General features: G+C 38.0%; 1 protein-coding gene across 3 annotated transcripts in view; it reads right to left on the bottom strand.

The window, feature by feature from the left end:
- Window positions 1-17,715: 17,715 nt before the first annotated feature.
- SH2D4B (SH2 domain containing 4B) overlaps window positions 17,716-19,644 on the bottom strand; it is a 54,523-nt gene continuing 52,594 nt past the window's right edge. For all 3 annotated transcript variants that reach the window (XM_058841630.1, XM_058841629.1, XM_058841628.1), the window contains one exon: window positions 17,716-17,818. In XM_058841630.1, the coding sequence (XP_058697613.1) occupies window positions 17,726-17,818 (93 nt within the window). In that variant the 3' untranslated portion in view covers window positions 17,716-17,725. The remainder of the gene's footprint in view (window positions 17,819-19,644) is intronic.

Here is a 19,644-nt window from a genome sequence, read left to right on the forward strand (position 1 = left end):
ATAAGAGTCAGTTTATTCTAAACTGTATTAACAGGAATATTGTAAATCTGAAATGGAGAAAATTGCTCTGCTTTTCATCATCCTAGTGAGAGCCTAGCTAGAACCCTGACTGTAGTTTGGGCTGTCTGCTTAAGGCAGACAAAAGCAAATTACCAAATCCTGAAGAGAACATTAAGAGTCAAAGGTTTAAAAATGTGAACTAAAATGAAATGCTGCACAAATTCAGCAAGGTTAGTCTAGAGAAGAGGGGGCTTACACATAACATGACAACAGCTCTATAACACGAAAGCTGGTAAAAGTGCTACAGCGATAAATTTTTCTCCAGTTTCACGGGGAAGAGGAAGAAGAGAAACAAACTTTGGCTGCTGAAGAGATTTCAGATGGAGTCTGAAAAAGAAATTTCTAATTCACAGTGTTTCTGTGTCTCTCATTAGTGTCCAGGGAAGTTGTGTCACTGCTTAGACAGTAAGGGACAAAACAACTGTCATTAATGCTCTCACTGAAAGAAGACAAGCTGGATAAAAAGGTCCCTTTCTAGTGCTACACTTCTAAGATTTGTAAGCATTCTTTTGCTAGAAGGCACTAAACAAAATACTGAAAAATATTGTACAGAGCTGGTATTTGCAGTTTCACAGTAAACATGTCAAGCTGGTTTTTCTCCATCTTAAAATAACTGAAAGCCCAGATGGTCCCTGAAGTGCTTAAATTGCACTGATCATCACCTGTTCTGCATAGTACATTCTTCTGTACATTCATGCTGTGAGCACTGTACACATTCATGCAGCTTTATAGAAAGAATGATAGGTAATAGTAACTTTTCCCAAGCTTATGTGTATGCCACCCCTGAATAGAACATTTTAACATTTTACCATTGTTCATTTTTTAAGCTTATTTTTAAGTCATTGAAAGAGTTTGAGTAACAGCTAAGTTATTTTCTGCTATTCAAAACAAGTATTTTAAATCTGCCTAGTGTTTTGTAGAAATTGTGTAAAAGCAATATGAAGTATTCACAGTAGACACATTCTTTTTTAAATCCCAGTTCACAATGTCCATTGCTATAATGTCTGAAGCCCACGGAATATGTGCTGGTGCTGGTTTTTCCCTTAATTATACTCACATTATGAAGAAAGCAGCACTGGTTTTAATGCTGATTTCTCAAGAAAATGTCAATAATGTAAATTTCTCTCTAATGATATTTGGGGGGGAAAAGGAGCAGCATTTTGTGTTTTGGCAACACATCCCCATATCTTCTCAAAAAGATGGTGTGGAACAGATAGGACCCAAACACTCTCTTAATTAGGCTGGGTTACAGCATTGCATCTGTGTACTACATTTAACACATGTAAAAAGCATTCAGCAATTGAGCATTCTTATTGATAACCATATTCCAGACCCTTAATTTCCTTAGAAGTTCTAATCACAAACTGTTGAGAATGATTTTTATCAAATAACATTGAAAGAAAGATTGTTCAAAAATTATTGACTTTGGATGTGTCGATTTTTTGCCCATTTGGAAGGAATTGTTTTGCAGAGCACTAGCAAATATGAAACCTTATAAAATGTCTCTAACAGAACATGACAATGCAAAATTATTCATCATGTTTGAAAAGTTGGGCTGTAGTATGTTCCCAATCAAGATTATGCTTGAAACTGAGATATATATGAATTTCAGAGTTCAAAGTGCTGCCAAAATGACCAACCCTGTCTGCTATATTTCTTGGAAGAGCATACAATCATCCTGGTCCATAAACAGCTACTGTTTCTAAAAACAAGTCAATTTTTGTCTTGCTCTCTGGCTTTCATTTTAAAACCATAACTTCACATGCAAGCCAAAGAACCAAATACTATTAAAATATTTATTTTTACAGAAGGTGCTGTCTGCTTGTCCCCTAAGCAGAAGTGTGATGAGACAGTGAATTCACTGACATTTCAGAACTCAGGCCTTTTGCAGTAACAGGGACACACCAGTTAAGGAGGATTTTATGCCTGTTCCAATTTTATTGTGATCTGAAATGTTCTAAATTGGCTGTGTCTGCCAAACCCTAAGAAAAGTTTAATTGTGAATGTCCAGACAAAAACAAGAATGCAACCTACTTGAGTCCATGCCTGTCAGAACTACCCTCATTATACATATATGATGAGTTATGAACCCTTGTAAATCCTGGCAGAATAATGCAGCAGGAGGTTCTCTGTCTTACAGGAAGAAAGGTTCTATTCCAGTATAAATAAATATATAACATATTTTTTTAAAGCCAGCTACAAGGAGATGTTACCAGTTAGTCAAACATCTCCTATTATACCTAGAAGAAATGGGAAAGAAATTGATTTGGCTTTCCTCCTTCAGCTTTGGCCCATCAGAAGTTTCCTGACTCCAGCACTAAGAGTTATAGATGATCACCCAGTGGAGCCCCCAAACTTATGAGCTGGGTTGAACAGAGCTTGTCAGCGCTGAGTTAATATACACTCCCTTGCTGCAGGGATTGCAGCTTGCCTCAACACTGTGCTCACTGACTTCAGCTCTCCGAGCACAAGTGGAACACTTCCACGTCTGCTTGCAGCAGGAATATGCAAAGCATAAGATTTCACTCACATCTGTGTGAATAACAATATTTAGACTATATACTCATTCTCAGATTCTGTACTCTAGGTTCAAAAGGAAAGAAATTAGTTATTCTGAACCTCTTAGACAGTCAGTTTTTCAAAGCACTTCCCTTTAGAACAGTTTTAATGAGGTTTTAATTGCATTTTTCTTCCTTAGGCAGCACATACCTTTTCACAAACTGTTTGTGTAGCATTAAATATACCCTCCCAGGAAGCAAACATTTGGTACCTAACATTTTGCATTAAAGTATTTAGTGTTTGACTTGAAGTTCTTCCATCATTACCTTATTGCTATGGTGGTCCTTCACTGGAATACAACCCACCATGTAGCAAAAAAATCTTTCCAATTATGTCTCCATCCCACATGTAACTGCCTTGTTCTACAGGTTGTGGAACCCGTGTTCACGGCAAGGCACCATTGCAGTTTTCCCAGGATACAAAGTCACCCTACACAGCTGACTGGAAGCTCCAAAACAGTACTAAGATGGGCATTGGCTGTGTGCCGGTGTTCTAAAGGGATTTTTCTCTGGTAGGACAAGAGGATTAGGCAATGTGAAGGGGAGAAAATCAGCTAAAATCCCATGTGGGGAGTGAATTGAAGCTGAGGATTATATTCTCTAGAACCAAAACACCAAAGGTATAGACCAGACTATGGAAAAGGCTTGCACTTACTTGTTTTTACCTCAGCAAACCTGTTGTGATGATCACCAAACCTTAGAGCCCCATTTTTACATCTAAAAGCTCTACTTTCTACATCTTGAAGCGTGTCTAGATTATCCTCTGGAGCTTGCATGTTCCGTCCTTTACAATGGAGATAATCAAGTAAATTCAGTCCCAGTTTCCAGCTCAAGTGTTAGATGAGGGATAATCTATACAATAATCTAATAATCTTATCTGGAGCCCTGGCAGAAAGCATTTTGAGATTCAGGTACCCAATCCATTGTCAGCATTGCTGACTGCTCAATTACGAACCATCAGTGAGAGATCAGAAGGAAAAAGAAGCTCGAGAAAGAATCATACGTGACTTTCAGGAACCACAAGAAAAGCTGTGTGGGCAGTTCAGGCTTTAGCGAAATCAACCAGAGGTCTACAAACTTTTCTAATGAGCATGTGAATAACATGTTTTAAAAAGAAATATATGTATTTGAAACTCAGCTACCATTCATTAATTTGATTTGAAATTTGTTGTGAGAAAAACTTTTTCTCACACACATTTGTGGCACTATTTTACTCAGACTGGATTATTTCTGGAAGTCAAATCTAGCTAGTTTTTATTCAAACACTTGATAATTTTTTCCTTTCAAAAATATCTATATTTGGAGACCTTGTACTGCATGTCACTGAAAGCATGTTTGCTGGTAAGCAACCACATGTAACATTTTACATATGCATTTTACAAGATGATTTTCCTGGTTATTCTATTAGCAAAAAATTTAGAGATCCAGTTATCTCTTGGAAAACGTTTTTTTTTTTCCTTAATGAGTTACATTTTACAAGCTTCCTAATACTTCACACGTGTTTGACTGGCCAGCAGATTGCAATAAGATACCTAGACTTGCCCTTGGGAGTCATTTATTCAAGGACAATTCAGTTCAGGCTGCTCACTTACAGATGTTAATGTAAGATGAGCTGTGTTACATTAATGGGTAAACAGCTACCTAATTAGCAGTCAGAAAACCTCAGTAGGTAAGTCAAAAGTACAGAATAAAATTCCAGCCATAAAATCTAGAGGAACAAGATGAATTTGCAGGAACAAGGTGCTAAATGCCCAGCACTGTGGTTAAACAAGCTTGCACTCTGCAATCCAACACCAATGCCTATCACTGTGCCCACACTTTTTGCCTTCAGCATCTCCACAATTTCTCTGAAGGTATAAAATTTTCATACATTTTTCCACCGACTCGTTTCATTTTTTCTCTGCTTCTTATACAGGTCTAACTCTTCTGCCAATTAAGTCAATGGGATTTTTACAGTTGACCTACATCGAAGAAATACTGGCTTTCGACCTATTGAGTTACAATTTCCACACAAGTAACACTAGAGAGGTGTTTTTTTCACTTTACACATGATAAAGAGCTTTTAAGGAATATGAGTGAATGGATGAAGTAACTAAACATAAGTCAGAGATCAAAAACCTCAAAAAGATTAATTAACATTTAATTAACAATTAAAGCTTCTATTGTGAGCAATGTAGTTTCATAAACAATAATGACTCTTATCCAGAAAATGAATGGTGTCTGAACACATACTAAAAGGGTTTTATATATATTACACTGATGAAAGATGATGATTTAAAAACAACTTTAAGTGGTTTAATTTAAAACACTATTAAAATCAAAGTCCTTTGTCCAGCAGGATTTTCTAAAACCTTTACTCCAGTTCATTAGACAAGCAAAAACCCCAAAGATCCCTCTTGCATTAAACTGTATTTTGCTTGGTGCTGGTGAGACTGCTACAAGATAAAAGGCTTGTGAGGATATGGATTTGAAGTATTACAAATTACTTTTTAACTGCGTATCAGTGCCATTTTATTGATAATGAGGGATTTGCTGACTATTTACTACTGACATTTTAAGAAGTTGTTCTGTAATCCAAAATGATCTCCTATTTTACAGCATTCATTTTTAAGCTAGGATCCAGAGGGAAAAAAGTAGGCATTTGGCACAATATGACATTTTGATGTATTCTGAAGAGTTTTTAAAGGACTTACCATCCAAAATATCAGGAAAGATTAAAAAATACATAAGGACATTTTCATTAGAGATTAGCTCTTCTCAAAAAGTTCAGATGCTTTTATATGAAGCACAGGAGTTCAAAGCCTCATCTGAAAGTGTTTCATGGAATTGAGGTCTTTGGGATGCATCAAGGTGGTCTTTTGAGACTTCCCATTCTTCATATAGCTTCTTGTAACAGACATTTAACGAGTTGTAAAAGGAAGATAAAGGCAAACTTGCATGGAGTTTCAGGACTTTTCGATCAAGCAGGCACTCACAGAGCATCCTTTTAGCACTCAGATCAAAACTAGTAAGAACCAGGAACTTTATGAGGCCCTAAAGGGAGACTGGAAGTGGAGACACTGAACTATTCTTAAACTTCAAGAGAGTTCTGCTACGGTTACCTATAAAACTGGAATGAATTCAGCTTGCCTGAAATTGTTTTGTTTTTTCTTTAACTAAATTGTTTATCCAAGATTTTCTTCTCTTCTATTTCTACAATAACTTTTCTACAATAACTGGTCTGGCACCTTTGCCAAAGGAATGCGTTAAGCACAGTTTAATGGTGCACAACAAAAAGTGAAAACTTACTGGCAAACACTAAATTACAACAAACAAAAAAAAATAGGAGAAAAGAAAAAGAAAGGAGGTGGTAATCAAGAAGGGGAAGATGTCTATGTTTGAAAGAATCAAAGTTGCAGAAGATCCTGGACCTGTAAAACTGAGCAACAAGAAAAATGAAGTAAATGAAGTAAAAGTCACACTCAGCACTGGTGAGGCTGCACCTCGAGTGCTGTGTCCAGTTCTGGCCCCTCAGTTTAGGAAGGATGTTGAGATGCTTGAGCGCGTCCAGAGGAGGCAACAAGGCTGGTGAGGGGCTGGGAACACAAGGGAAACATGGGTTGGATATCAGGAAAAACACTGAATGTGGCACTTGGTGCCATGGTCTAGTTTTTGGTGTTAGGGCACAGGTTGGATTCAGTGATCTTGGAGGTCTCTTCCAACCTAGTCATTCTGTTGAATTCAGTTGAAATATAATAAGGAAATAATGAGGCAGTTCACAGGCTAAGTTGTGCTACAATTATTAGCTGTTTACTGTCCTAGAAAACATGATCCATTCCTCTTATAGCCTTATGATTAATATTGACAAGAACTCATAATCTGTCTAAATACATTGACAGGAGCTGCCAGAATTTTCTATGCCTCAACATGGACTCAAAATTTATTTTTACATCTATATTGAATCACAGTTTTTCCAGTACGTGAAACATATATTGTACATATAAAGACTCATAGAATAACCTAGACTTCTCAGTTTGTGCATTTCTATTGTGGTGCTAAAATGTGAATTTTGGAGCCTAGCTCTGGACAGGCAACTAAGCCCTTTGGTTTTGGGTTGTATTTTCTTTAACACAGTATTGTGTAGTAACGTGTATAGTACTTTAGAAAGACAAAGAATACAGGAAAACCAATAACCAAGTTGTTGATTCTCACCACAGATTCCCTGCCTGAAAGGAAAGCTCTCCATAAAGGAAGTTAATAACCCTGGTCTGCCTGCCTTCCTGAGACAGGACATCACTCAGATGCTGGTACAAATTCATTGGCTCTACATATACCTCTTGCAATATTTATTCATTTTCCTGCTGTCAGTAGTGACAAATTGTTTCCTTGCATTCTTGGGTTAGAAACGGGCTGCTTTTTTTTTTTCCCCTTATATACTTCCCAACACCTTAGTCACATCCATAGCAGTTACAGAACTCAGAGCAACAGCATTTTATTAGACATGTAGCAACCAAAATCACTGTAAAATATCAAGGCGAAAAAAGAATCTTCATGAAGCCTTCAACAAATCCACTCATATCCCATCACATAGTTGTTTTTTTTTAAATAAAACAAAACCAAAACCAATGATAACAAGCTCAACAAAACAACAAAACCAACAGCTCTCCTATTGTTCTATGACTATACATAAAGAATTTTAATAGTGCAAAAATAAAACATGGGCAAGAATATTTTTCAGCCTTTTCAATAGAACTTTTTCCCATATTCACACATAACAAAGTCCAGCATCAAAACTGTAATTTAAAACTAAAAGTTAAAGAACAAAACAAAGAAAGTGTACAGCAAAAGCTCTACTGAACAATGAGCTCCAAAAATGACAGCCTGAAAGACATTCATAAAAATAAAAGGGCAGATCTGTTAGTTGGACCAATAAATTAGTCACCTATGGTTCTCCAGAGCATTCAGTGACAAGGAAAAAGCAAAATTCTGGATGCTGAAAGATCAAAGAAAATTAAGTAAATTCCACACAAATCCAGGAGACTATCTTAAAATTTTAGTACAAGCATGACTCCCAAATGCCATTAAAGCCCCAAGTTATTCTAAGATTCTGCAATTCATCCATGCTGAGTCAAAAGCATCTTCCTTTCTCTCATATCACAAAGCAATTCTTTGCCTGAGTTTTGTGCACTGTAGAAAGAGGGCAGGTGAGTCTTCACCTTTTTTTTGCCGCATGTCATCAACTACAACTACAGTGATGCAAATCCACATTTTATTTTCTCTGTTGGACTCATTGGTTTTTTAAAAACTAAACTACCATGAAAAATACTCACAAAATATTAAATAAGCATGAACATTTCAACTGAACTACTTGAGAAAGCATTAACTTTGTTTAGATGTTCTCTAGCTTGTTCTGTAGGAAAAGGATCCATAGAGATTACTTAAGACAAATCAAAACAGAATAATTTCATTGTGAAAACCAGGCAACATTGCATTTTTGATAGCCATTTACTCTCCTTTCTATGCAAAAGCTTTATTGCATTACGTTTCTAAGCATTATTTCAGTATGTTTTAAATAGTTTTTCAGAGTTTATAGACTGTATCAAAGCATATCAAATCAACCAGAACATAGATGTTTGCCATTCTACTCTTTAGCACAATCCTACTTTGGACATTTCATATTTTGCCATTTCTAAGTCTTCAGATAGTTTCTCTCTCCTGTATCTGAAATTGTGTTTAGTGCTGTCTGGAGCAAGGTGGTAGTGATCATATTAAATTTTAGTTTCACAGACTGATACACTTTACTTCACCAAATAGAAACAGTTCCATTAAGGGAAACACAAACCGCACTAATAATGTGTGCCCCAGCTGTGACTGTGAAGGTGAGAAGGCAGATTTATTTTCTTTTGCATTCAAGGCTTGACCCAGGTCCCATTTGAAAAATTCGAAAATATTCAAACTTTTGTAAACATACTTAACTAATATGTGATTTGTGTTCAGTGGTTCATGGAGATACAAACATGTTGGAATTTTTTTCCTTTAGATTTGTTCTACATCACTCAAACTCTGGGCTTGGTTAACAAGTTGGGGCAGTGAATGCTCACCTCCTTAGCAATCACTGTGGGTGATTTTCCCGTTTCATGGATCAGCTGGTGCCTTTCCTGCATTCCATCACTGTTACACCTGCAGCTTCCTTCCCTGGAGCCTTCCCATTTCTGCTGTCCAGACACAAGGAGCACTAAGTTCTCTTCAGGAGGTGAAGAGTCCTTAAACCAGGACAAAAACCAGGACAGTTTGGCACCTCTTGCCAGTTTCATCTTGTCGATCTGTAAATTATCTGTTCCGTTCAGCCTGAGAGGAATCAACCCACAGGGCGCGACTTTATCAGGCCTGTATTTCGGGAGCTGGTTTGTGTAGGACCCGGGAAACAGGAGGCTTTGGGTGGAGGAAAATCGCTGGAGCAAAGCTGTGGGATTGGGCCCTCAGTCCCCGAGCCCTCCCCGCCCCCGGCACTGCGGCAGAGCCACATCATGCGAGCCGAGCCCTCCCAGGCCACGGCACGGGCCGGCCCGGGAGCGCACCCACGAGCTTCCAGAGGCTGAGGGAGGCTCCGCAGCCCCTCACAGCGCCAGGGCGGGCCCGGCTCCTCCCTCCACGTGCCCACAGCGCCCGGGGAGCGGCCGGAGCGGGGAGGAGGGGAGCCCACCCGAACCGGAGACAAAGCAAAGCCGCACAGCGAATCCTGACCGGTTCACGTTGGGTTCGAATCAATGAAGTTTACCCCAGGAAAAGCGAGGTGTGCTGTCTGGCCGATGCTTGTCTCGAATATTCTCTGAGGGGGGCCACGGGCGGCCTCAGCGCTGCCCGTCCCTGCTCGCAGACCCGGCAGCTTTGCCCCCAGAGTGATGGGTGAGACTATTCCGACAACAGTACAGCTCCCACTGCAGTTTTCAAGAGGGGAACTCAATTCGTGACCTTGTACTACCCTGTGCCTGGTTAATTACTGCATTACCCTGGAGATTTTTAAGCCATTTCAGATTCTCCCTGAATCACCAGATCCAGGAGTTAATGCATTCCCTACTACACCGCTGCGGCATTTGTAAGGGTCTGGCTATCAGCTTCAAACCCCACGTTTTCCCATTGTCTCTAACAGCACAGTAAAAACCGAGTTCATTAATGCCTTCAATCTTTATTACAGCTGATTGCATAGATTCCACCATTCTGCAGAAACAAAGTTATCATAGAAAAAAATCTGAAAAACTATTATCTGTTGAGCCTTTGAGAACTTCACTTGATATTGAAACAGGTAAAGAAACGTAATTCAGTCTCAAGTAGGCTTTCTATTCCATTAAAATTTCATTGATTTGCTGCTGATAGAAAATGAACCACAAGAGACATTGATGAAAAAGCTTTATAAAGGGATATGGCAAGTGATCATCAATTACTGAAGTGTAACTTGAATTGAACTTTAGCACTGTGGGCAGGTGCAGACCCAGGATTACAGAGTATTAGCCAGCAGGCAGTTTTCTCCTTCGTTGTTTTGAATTTGCTTCATTATTAATAGGTCTGGGGTATGAAGAGAGATTAAAAAAAAGAGCCCCGATGCCTGTTAATTTATCACCTTTATCTGTGGCCCAAAGTAAAAGCATCCAAGCCTTTTCAAAGTACCTGGACTCTCTCCTTGACAGACTGAGTATTTTTAGCCCACTGGATGTGAGCTGTTCTGAGAACAGATGGGTTAGCACTCCAAGCACTTCATGACTGTATGTGCACTGCTGTAGAACAGAATGAATAAAAAATGACCCGGCTGTGAAATCCTTATTCCCCGCTTTGGTCTCATTGACTTCAACAAATTGTGTACATGTCTCCTCCTCAACAGGAAAACAACATCTGCCAGTTTCACAAAGCCTCCTTGTTTCCCCATTACAAACGGATTCTTATCTAGGGTGGGGAAGGGGAAGTGGGTGGTTTTCTCTTTTCATAGTAATATTTCAAGGTTTCACAAGTTTTCTCAGTCTCTCCCAATCCTGCCTCCTCAGATAAACACTGACCTGGAACTCTGAGGTGCCTGTTTCTAGTCCAGCCTGAGGAGAACAACTGGAATCCAAACTACTCGTTTTTGCTACAGTGCAACAGCTGTTCTGTGGGATGTTTCACCTTTGCAAGGAGCTGGTACGTTGTAAAAGTTTCATTTCGTATTTGAATGTGTAGTCTGAAAGTTGTATTTCTTAATCACATCCAGAAGATTTCTATTGTGATTGATCACAATGTCAACTTGGAAAATTAGATCCCTTTTTTCTACCAAAGTCCATGAATAGGCTTGGTCTTTTACATAACCATTGATAGAATTAGCCTTTTTCAGAGAAGCTGGAACAGTAGGTCTAATTTCCTTTATGTTATTTATTATTCCATTTAAATTCATTACTTTTTGATCTTTAGACGTTTTAGTAGTGTATAAATGTAAATCATACCCTGTGTATCCAAGCATGTAACACAATATATTCAAAATTGTGGACAAGATGCATCCATTCTTTTTTTTCTGAACTCACTTTCCTAGCTTGATTTTTTTTTTCTGGAGAAAATTATCTGGGGTCCTATTTAAACCTTCACGAATGTATTTCAGTCATCAAATCAGATATTTAATGGGCTTGACATTTTGAGTAACTGCTCCCTGGGTATTTTCGTTCTCCCTTAAATGGAAGCTAGCATTAAGGGAGAGAATGGATACCTAATGAAATGTCAAAAACATTGAATATCTGCATTGAATTTGGAGCATAATGTAGCACATTTTCTTTTAGAGATTAATAAAAATATACATTTTTTCTGTGTTGAGCACATCTTTCATATTTTCTGCAATTAAAAATGCCTTTAAATAATTTTATTCCTTTTTTTTATTTTTTACTCCAAGGAATTGAAACAATTTTGTGAAGCTTGGCATTTTGAAAACAGAACATTTCCCCATTAAATAGTGTCAATGGGAGATTTTAGAGTAGCTCTGGGGAAAGTGAAAAGTGATTTTAACAGTCAGCCCTAATAAAAGATTTTCATATTTATCAACTAAGGATTGCTACATGAACTCCAGAAAATGTTGTGGGAGCTCAGCATTGGAATTCCGTGAGCATTTTTTGTCCCACAGAACAGTTTGCTTGCATACACCTGTCTCTACTGTTTTCTAGTTTAAAAAATCAGACAGATTTCCATATAGCATATAGACCACTGAAATTAAAAATAAATTAAGTAGCATGATGTGAGTACAGCACATTATAGGTAACAAAATATTGTCTAGAAGGCAAACCAGAACTCATGCATTGCTGTTAGAATTTTTTTTTTTTTCCCCTGGGATTCCTTGAGAGAAAATGTCTACAGTAAAAATGATAATGAAATATATGCCCTTCTCCACACTTCTTCATTACATTGGGTTTGAATGACTTCCTAAAAGCATATCTCACATTAGCATCAGGCTATCACAAGCAAAGACTTTGAGAATCAAGAACAGGTTGGCTATCTTACTAATTGCAGTGCAGAGTTCACTGTACAGCTCTCAGAAATGACTTGCTGTAGTCCATTATTAAGATGAAATTCCTGGATGGGAAGATATTTTCTTGTTTACAATGCTGACATTTCCTACAGGAGAGCAGAATAACCAGGGATACCTTTATTCTTCACTGGGTTTTAAAGTGCTGTAAAAATTTCACTGACAAACTCATTGTACTTTATGTAGTAAGCAGCATGTAGTTTCTACATTTGTAAATCAGGATATGCATTCTACATTTTACAATTTTCTGCCCCAAATAACTTACAAGAATACTTAGTAACTTTTGTCTAAGACAACTATGTCTGATTTTCCTTTCAGGCAAACCATGCTCTACCAATTTGTGGAATAGAAGGTGCATTACGCCTGTCCACGTCTTCACATGCATTGACCATTAATGACAACAATCAAGCAATTAAAAGAATTAACTCCTACCAAACAAGAATTTACAATCACTCCCAGTCTACACAAAACCCATACACAAAATATGTCTTTACTGTGTTCTTGATCCACACTCCTTCTTTATCATTCCTGGGGCACTGTAAAGATAATTACTCAACAACTTTTGGGCTACTTTCTCACCCACTAGGAATTTCTTCCTATTGCTGTTGTGTGAGGGAAAAGTAGTGACCACACTACATTGAATGCTAAGCAGGAAAACCAGTGTATCACAGGAAGTACTTAATCCAAGCTTTGCCTGCTGTTATATGGAAATCTATATGGAATAAACCAGTGCTGCCTCCTTTCTTTTCTCTCCATGGCTTGTGGACCTTATGACTTTCTCCCACCCACAGTTCTCATTAAAACTGAGAATGGGCAAAATGTCAGCTAAACTTTAAAGGAGTCATTAACATGTTAAGTGTTTTCTTTGTAGATACATTGTGAGGACACATATAGGACCAAACTAAATGTCCAGCCTCTTTTGAAGTTATTTCTCTTCCACAAGAAAAGTCAGTTATTGATGTATAATAAAGATACCATAAAATGTTAACTTCATTTAAAACTACTGGAAGAAATTCCAAGAGAGAAGAAACCAAACCCATTGAAGGCTCCAGCCTAGTAGAAAATTTGCATTAGCTACGGGCCATCATGTAAATATACAAGCTACAGGATTAATCACTAGCAGTAAACAAATATTTGAAGAGAAGCTTTCACACAGCACTTGCATGGCAAGAAATTAGCTATAAAAATCAATTATGCATCATTATAATCTGACAGTATGTATCCAGGAGATTCATCTCAGGCAACACAAAGCAAAGCATCTGGTCAAGTACAAACACCTCATTCTGCAATTGATAACCTGACCAGGGACACACTTCACAGAAGTCACTTACCCCATCCTCTTGGGAAGGGAAAAAGGAATCTTAAAGCCACAGTAAGACAGAAGAGAAAGCCATTCCTCGAAAATCATTAAAAAATAAGCTCTGTAAATTAGGAAAACAAATTTATTCATAAAAAGAGAAAAGCTTCTCCCCCTGTAAACTGCCACAGTCTACCTGAGACCAGGTTTGTGTTGTGGTAAATGGAAGAATTTAGACTGCATTAAAATGTGGTTTAATTCCATTAATGCTCAATATTCGGTTTCTGGTGTTTCAAGGGAAGATTGAGCAGAAGTGGATTCCTAGTTTATACAAAACTAAAGTATTTTACTGTAGTCAGTGCATTAATACCTCACCTCAGGCAAAAAATAGGTTTGTTTAATTTGACTCAAGGTAACTGAAATCTAGTGGAAATTCTCACTGTGAATCTGGTTTTTGGAAAGAGTTTCTACTCAGCCTGAAAATAAATCTCTGTTATAAGAACAATTTTTAGGTATCTCATTCTTGAGAGAGGTGTTATTTTACTTATCTTACCATTTGTTCAGCACAATAGGGATTTCTTAAAAGAATAATCCAGGACATCTATTATAGAACTAATATGCAAAAACTCATGCTACATCATTATTCCATTAATTACAAGAGTTAATAGACTGGCATCTATGTTTTTTGAGTAGCCTTGGAAATCTCATCCATTATTGCTGTCAATTTCCTTGCTTGTTCTCTTTTAGAGAGGAGAGCAGTATAAAATTGGAGATGTCTGTGTGCAAGAACAGATGGATCCATAGATCTAGGAAGAAGAGCAAGAATAAATCCTCAATAGATGCTTCTAACAAAGATACCTGCAAACAAGCTTGGGACCTTGTGTGCCATATTTTATTGGTGTGAAACAGATATGAGAAAAGTTCAATTTATTTCAAAGTTTAGAAGTTTACCTTACTGCTGTGGCATTTTTCTTTATGAAAATTACCTTTATTTCATCTTTATGACAATTACCATAGCAGGCCTCTCAGTGAATTCCTGGTAGTCTCATCAGCAAGAAATATTGACAGGGAGTTTTATAAGGAAATTCCATAACGTGACCCTCTTACAACTCACCAATAGTTACCACTAGAAAAACAGATCAGGAAGCAAGACTGAAGCTAGGCCTGACATCCAAGGAGGTGGCAGCACCATGACTATTTTTTCACCCAGTGGTGAGCAGCTGCAGCCAGCACTACATGGAGAGGCAGACAGAGGGAAGCATTCAAGGCTGAAGTGGAGACCAGCCCAGCTCTTACAGATTTATGAGTGTCAAATCTACCTCCAAGGTAGATTAAGCTCAAAGCTGAAATCTTCCAGACTTGCAGAGAGAAAAAGAGGTAGCAGTGCCTGGTCTTCCTCCCAGGGCAGAAAAAATCTGAAATACTTTCAAAACAACAGGATAAGCACATTTTGCCCATTCTTATTTTCCTAATTTTTCCATATTTACTCGTTCACTGCTCTTCTATTCTTCCTACTAACTGGGCTACCTTTTCATAGTCCCATTATTGTCATGTTGCCCCCTTAGGCAGCAAGAAGCACCTGTTAACTTAGACCTAACATCTCCAAGCTTGTATTTCACTCAAGTATATTGGCAACAGCTGCACATCTCTACCAAGGAAAGTTTCTGTTCTTCTTAGTTTCTGCTAGCTATGTTCTCCTTTTCTTTCCTTCAAAATTTATCTTCAGCCAAGTACACCATATTTCAATGCTGCTGCTTCTGGTTATATATTGTTTAGATTTCTTTCTTGGTAACTCTGTGAACTGGCTGGCATTTTTCATTATTTCTGTAGGGCTATGGGGAGAAAAACCAAGCAATTCCTTTACTTGAGAATTTTGCCATTTATTAGGATAGTAAAACTCTCAGCAGAAATTGCAATTTTCCAAGTAATATCATTTGCAGGGGAACTTACAAGGGCTTTATTTTAAAGCTAGATAAAAGTTAGAGTGAGAAATGGGTGGAATTCAGACAAAAAATTAGAAAATTAGAATTAGGAAATGTGCTCTGAAGTGAAAATAATGTTAATTACATTGCAAAAGGCCACATAAGCTAAAGAACTATTATTTCCAGGCCTTCTTAATGGCTAAACAAAACACAAGCAGTTGCTGGGAACTGTGTCACTAAAAACAAATAGCTGTATTGCTATCAGCATCTGAATGTGAATTGCATGTGGAACAAGTTCTTCAATATTCTGTCTATAACCATTCACAGTATTGTGTTGAGTAATTGAAAAACTTTGGAATTTGTATGTCTTCTAGCATGCCTGGCACCTTTTCCAGAGAAAAGGTAGCATTGAATTGTTTTGTTTTGGTGAGTTTTTGGGGTTTTTATTTTTGTTTTGTTTTTTGTTTTTGTTGTTGTTTTGGTTTTGGGGTTCTTTTTTGTTCATTTGGGGTTTTTTGTGTGAAGTTTTTATTGTTGTTTTTGTCGTTGTTCTTGGTTTTTTGGGGGGGGTTTCTTCAGTGCATAAAGGCAAAAGACTGGTCTTATACAGTCACCTACCACTTTCTGACCTCAGAGATAAGTCTGTGGATACTTTCCTTTTTTCATAATTTCAGAGGTCCCCTTCCATTCTCCTTTAAGAATAGGTCCAGCTGTTCCATGAAAGAACTGCAGCTGTGAATAACCTGAGGCTGAGGTGGTTCTTGAGATGCCTCTGAAGGAGGGAGAAAGTGCAAAGCTGGTTTCTCAGAGAAAGCAGATCTTTCTTGCTTTTTGCTTATTTGCTGTGTCCTGACTTGCTTTGTTCTGAGGTGCTAACAGTAACTATTTAAAACCTCCTGAGCCAGTGTGCCAAGTGATTAGTACAGAAACTGCCTGGCTGTCTCTGTAGGAAGTTCAATAGAATTTTCTCTTCATGGGTCACAAACACTGATGGATTAAATCACACAAAACCCAATGTTAACAGAAGAAAAAGTCCCTGACCAAGAATGAAGCTTGTGTGCAAAAATCTGTACTTTAATATGAGCTAGCCATAAAGTTAATTATAAAAATATTGCTATTTCTACCACAAGTATTTACTGTTGTAGCACCTTAAATGTTTAGTGTGCTTTATTGGCTTGGACATGACAAGTCTGTTTTCCTGGTTGATTTTACCATCTAGATCAGTCAGAGTACAGAAGGTAACAGTGAGTCAAGGGTCAAATGACTGTTTGAGGAGAAAGGGATTTACAGGAGGTTCCCAGGAAGAGAACCCCACAGGACTCAGAGACTGCCCAAAGCAGTAACTTACAGAAATATGCTCAGTGTACCTTTCCTATGTGTACTGTGAGATTTTATTATTTTTCTAGTCCAAGAACTAAGCAACTGCTCCACAGATCTAGGCTTCTGGTCTGTTTTCATGGGATTAATATTTATAGAAAATGGATCAGGAACACATTATGTGCATCTTGTTTTTGCCCATAAAATAGCATGATGATAATGTAATTAGATGTACCTTTTCTATGTATAAATATATTATCTCCACCCTCTCTCATAACTCAGAAAAGGAAACTACCCAGTCCTATAGCAAAGTAAAGCTAGCAATATCCACTGTGTCTCTTGCACATCTAAATGTGGAAAGCATGACACAGCCAGTGAGAGAATTGTAGCAAATCAATTTCCCTTAGGATAAACTGACCACTTACTGTTACAGGAGTAAAGTTCCTTCCAAGGTTGTTGGGCTTCATGAAAATGTAAATAAAATGTGTATGACCTTATCCTGTGGAGAACTTTGTAGGCCTGAATTCAAAAGCATAATGGCAAGTTTCAAGCTACACCTAATTACATACACAATCACAAACTTCATAGGGATATTTGAAGACTGCTTCTCCTGTTACCAAAGTGCACCACTGGGTAATGAAATTGTCAACAGAAACTATCAAACCTTGCTTTGAAACACAGAATCTGTTCACCAACATTGATACTACATACAGTACTCTATGAATAGCTCCTGCCCATGCTTCTTGCAGTATAAAACATGAGAAAATTAAGACAGGAACTTAGCATTCAGTGCAATTGGCTACAACCCCTTGAAATTTTCTTGGAAGTAGTCCTCTTTTGCAATTTGCTGGTAATTTCTTACCTTTCAAGTGCTAGCAGTATGAATAATGATGATGATAATTCAGATGCAAATCAGAAGTATTTTAGGCCTCCTAATGAGGATATTTTTTGGCCACAAGACCAGTGGCTTTGAAAGTGGGTTAACTACTTCCATTGTTTATTTTTGTAACTATCTATTACTACAGCTATCCAGAATGCATTCCTGTTGGTCCTGGATCAGTTATTCAAATAAAGGGCTGTAGTCTGGTGGATTCTTCTGCTGTCCACATGGCTCCAGGAGTAGCTCCCCACCTGAGGACGTGATGATTTCTTCCTGGAACGATAAAACCAATTAAAATATAAAATATCTAAGCTACATCTACATTCTGAGAATAGCAATGAAGGCCACCACTGTACTGTAACTGGCAAGCAACTATGAATAAGCACTTGATAAAATAATTACGGACCAGAAAAAGGTTTTTATCAATTAATCATTTTCTTCATGCTTTGTCTCTTATTTATGCTGGTAGCAACTTGTGCTACTATCAAAAACGAAATCAGTGCACATAGAAGACTCTGATTTGTACTACTTATAAGTTGCTGCGCTACTTAGGGAGTCAGCTACAGAAACTTACACAGGGTGTTCTCCTGGGTTAATTGAACAGAGATGCCAGTCTTACCATGCTGCTACCCACAGGCACACTGAGCAAGAGCTCAATGTTGAGTGCCCACACACATGAGTAACAGTTTTCTGACTGATGACAGCAAGGTGAAAGGCATTGCCCTTGCTAAGTAAAGGCAGTCTCTACTCACAGCACCTATTCTCATTAAATATTCACATGCCAAGAGTGTCATTCCAGTGACTGATTACCAAGACAACTACTGAAAAAGTGGAGAACTTGGTCTTTGAAGTTATTCCTAGAATAATGATAGTTCATTTTTGTTTTTGTAGAAGTTTAAGACTGATAGATGCACCAAAATGAGCTGGAATCCAGAATTATATTGACTAAAATAGCAATCCTTCATCTGAAAGTTTAGAGCCAAGATATGGATCTATATATGGACGTAATATTTTCAAAACCTATCCAGTTTCTATTGAAATTCAATGCAAATTTGGTGTTTGATTTCCTCAGAACACATGCAGGCTCCCAGTTGTTGTTGCCTCGCAGTCACTACACCAGACTGAGAATCAGTTCAGGAAGTTCCTACGCAAATTAAATGATTTTCAGAATCAAAGAATCACAGAATCATTAAGGTTGAAATAGACCTCTAAGATCATTGAGTTCAACCTTTGGCCAATCACCACCTTGTCTACTAGACAAGAGGGTTATAAGGAAGTAAATACAAATATTTAACAATTATCTTGGATATCTTGTTGCTGCTTTCCACACAGTGTTTAAATGCAAATAATGAAAAAGGAAGATGCACACTCATACCAAATTCTGTAAGGTTTGTTCTTCCACAATGGTTACTACCCCCTTGTGTCTGCCACCTGAGTTTCCTGAGTGACCTCTCACTTTTTTAATCAAAATAAAACAAAATTAAGATAATAGGTATAAGCAAGTAAAAAATTTGTTATGCCAGCCCTCCTCAGGCCTTCCAAAAAAAGTCCATGCAACCTTTGGGATGGGGAAGTATACTCTTGCCAAAAATAGTCATGAGGAAAGCAGCACCTTCTCAAAAAAATATAGCTGCAAGGGAAAACGTGCCCACGGCACAGCCAGTCACATATGGATTACTTGGGGTTACCAGGGGGCTTTGGGACAATTGACAGTGTACTTCACCAGAGAGGGCAGGCAGAAAAGCCTCTAAGAAAACCACATGACAGGCAGGATAAAATGCCTCCTGAAGTGATTGCCAAAGGAACCAGTTTTAATATAACAGGGAAAATAGAACTGTGTGCTGACATTAAAGCTGAACCAGTTTCCCTCATAGGCTTACTACAGGGTCAGCTATTAACTCTTATCATGGGACACCTAAGCAAGCTTTTTTCCTTTTTTTTTAAGTGGCAGGAACTAAAAGCCATTCTGCTTCTGACAAGTTCTCTACTGCTGTCTGTAAATAGATGTGTTCCTAATACAGTGATTGCCTAATGTGAGCTGTGATGAAAATATAGGAACATAGCTGGAGCAGAGATGGCTGGAATTGGTTGTCACCATC

The sequence above is a fragment of the Poecile atricapillus genome, chromosome 6 (assembly GCF_030490865.1).
Source record: "Poecile atricapillus isolate bPoeAtr1 chromosome 6, bPoeAtr1.hap1, whole genome shotgun sequence".
Lineage (NCBI taxonomy): Eukaryota > Metazoa > Chordata > Aves > Passeriformes > Paridae > Poecile > Poecile atricapillus.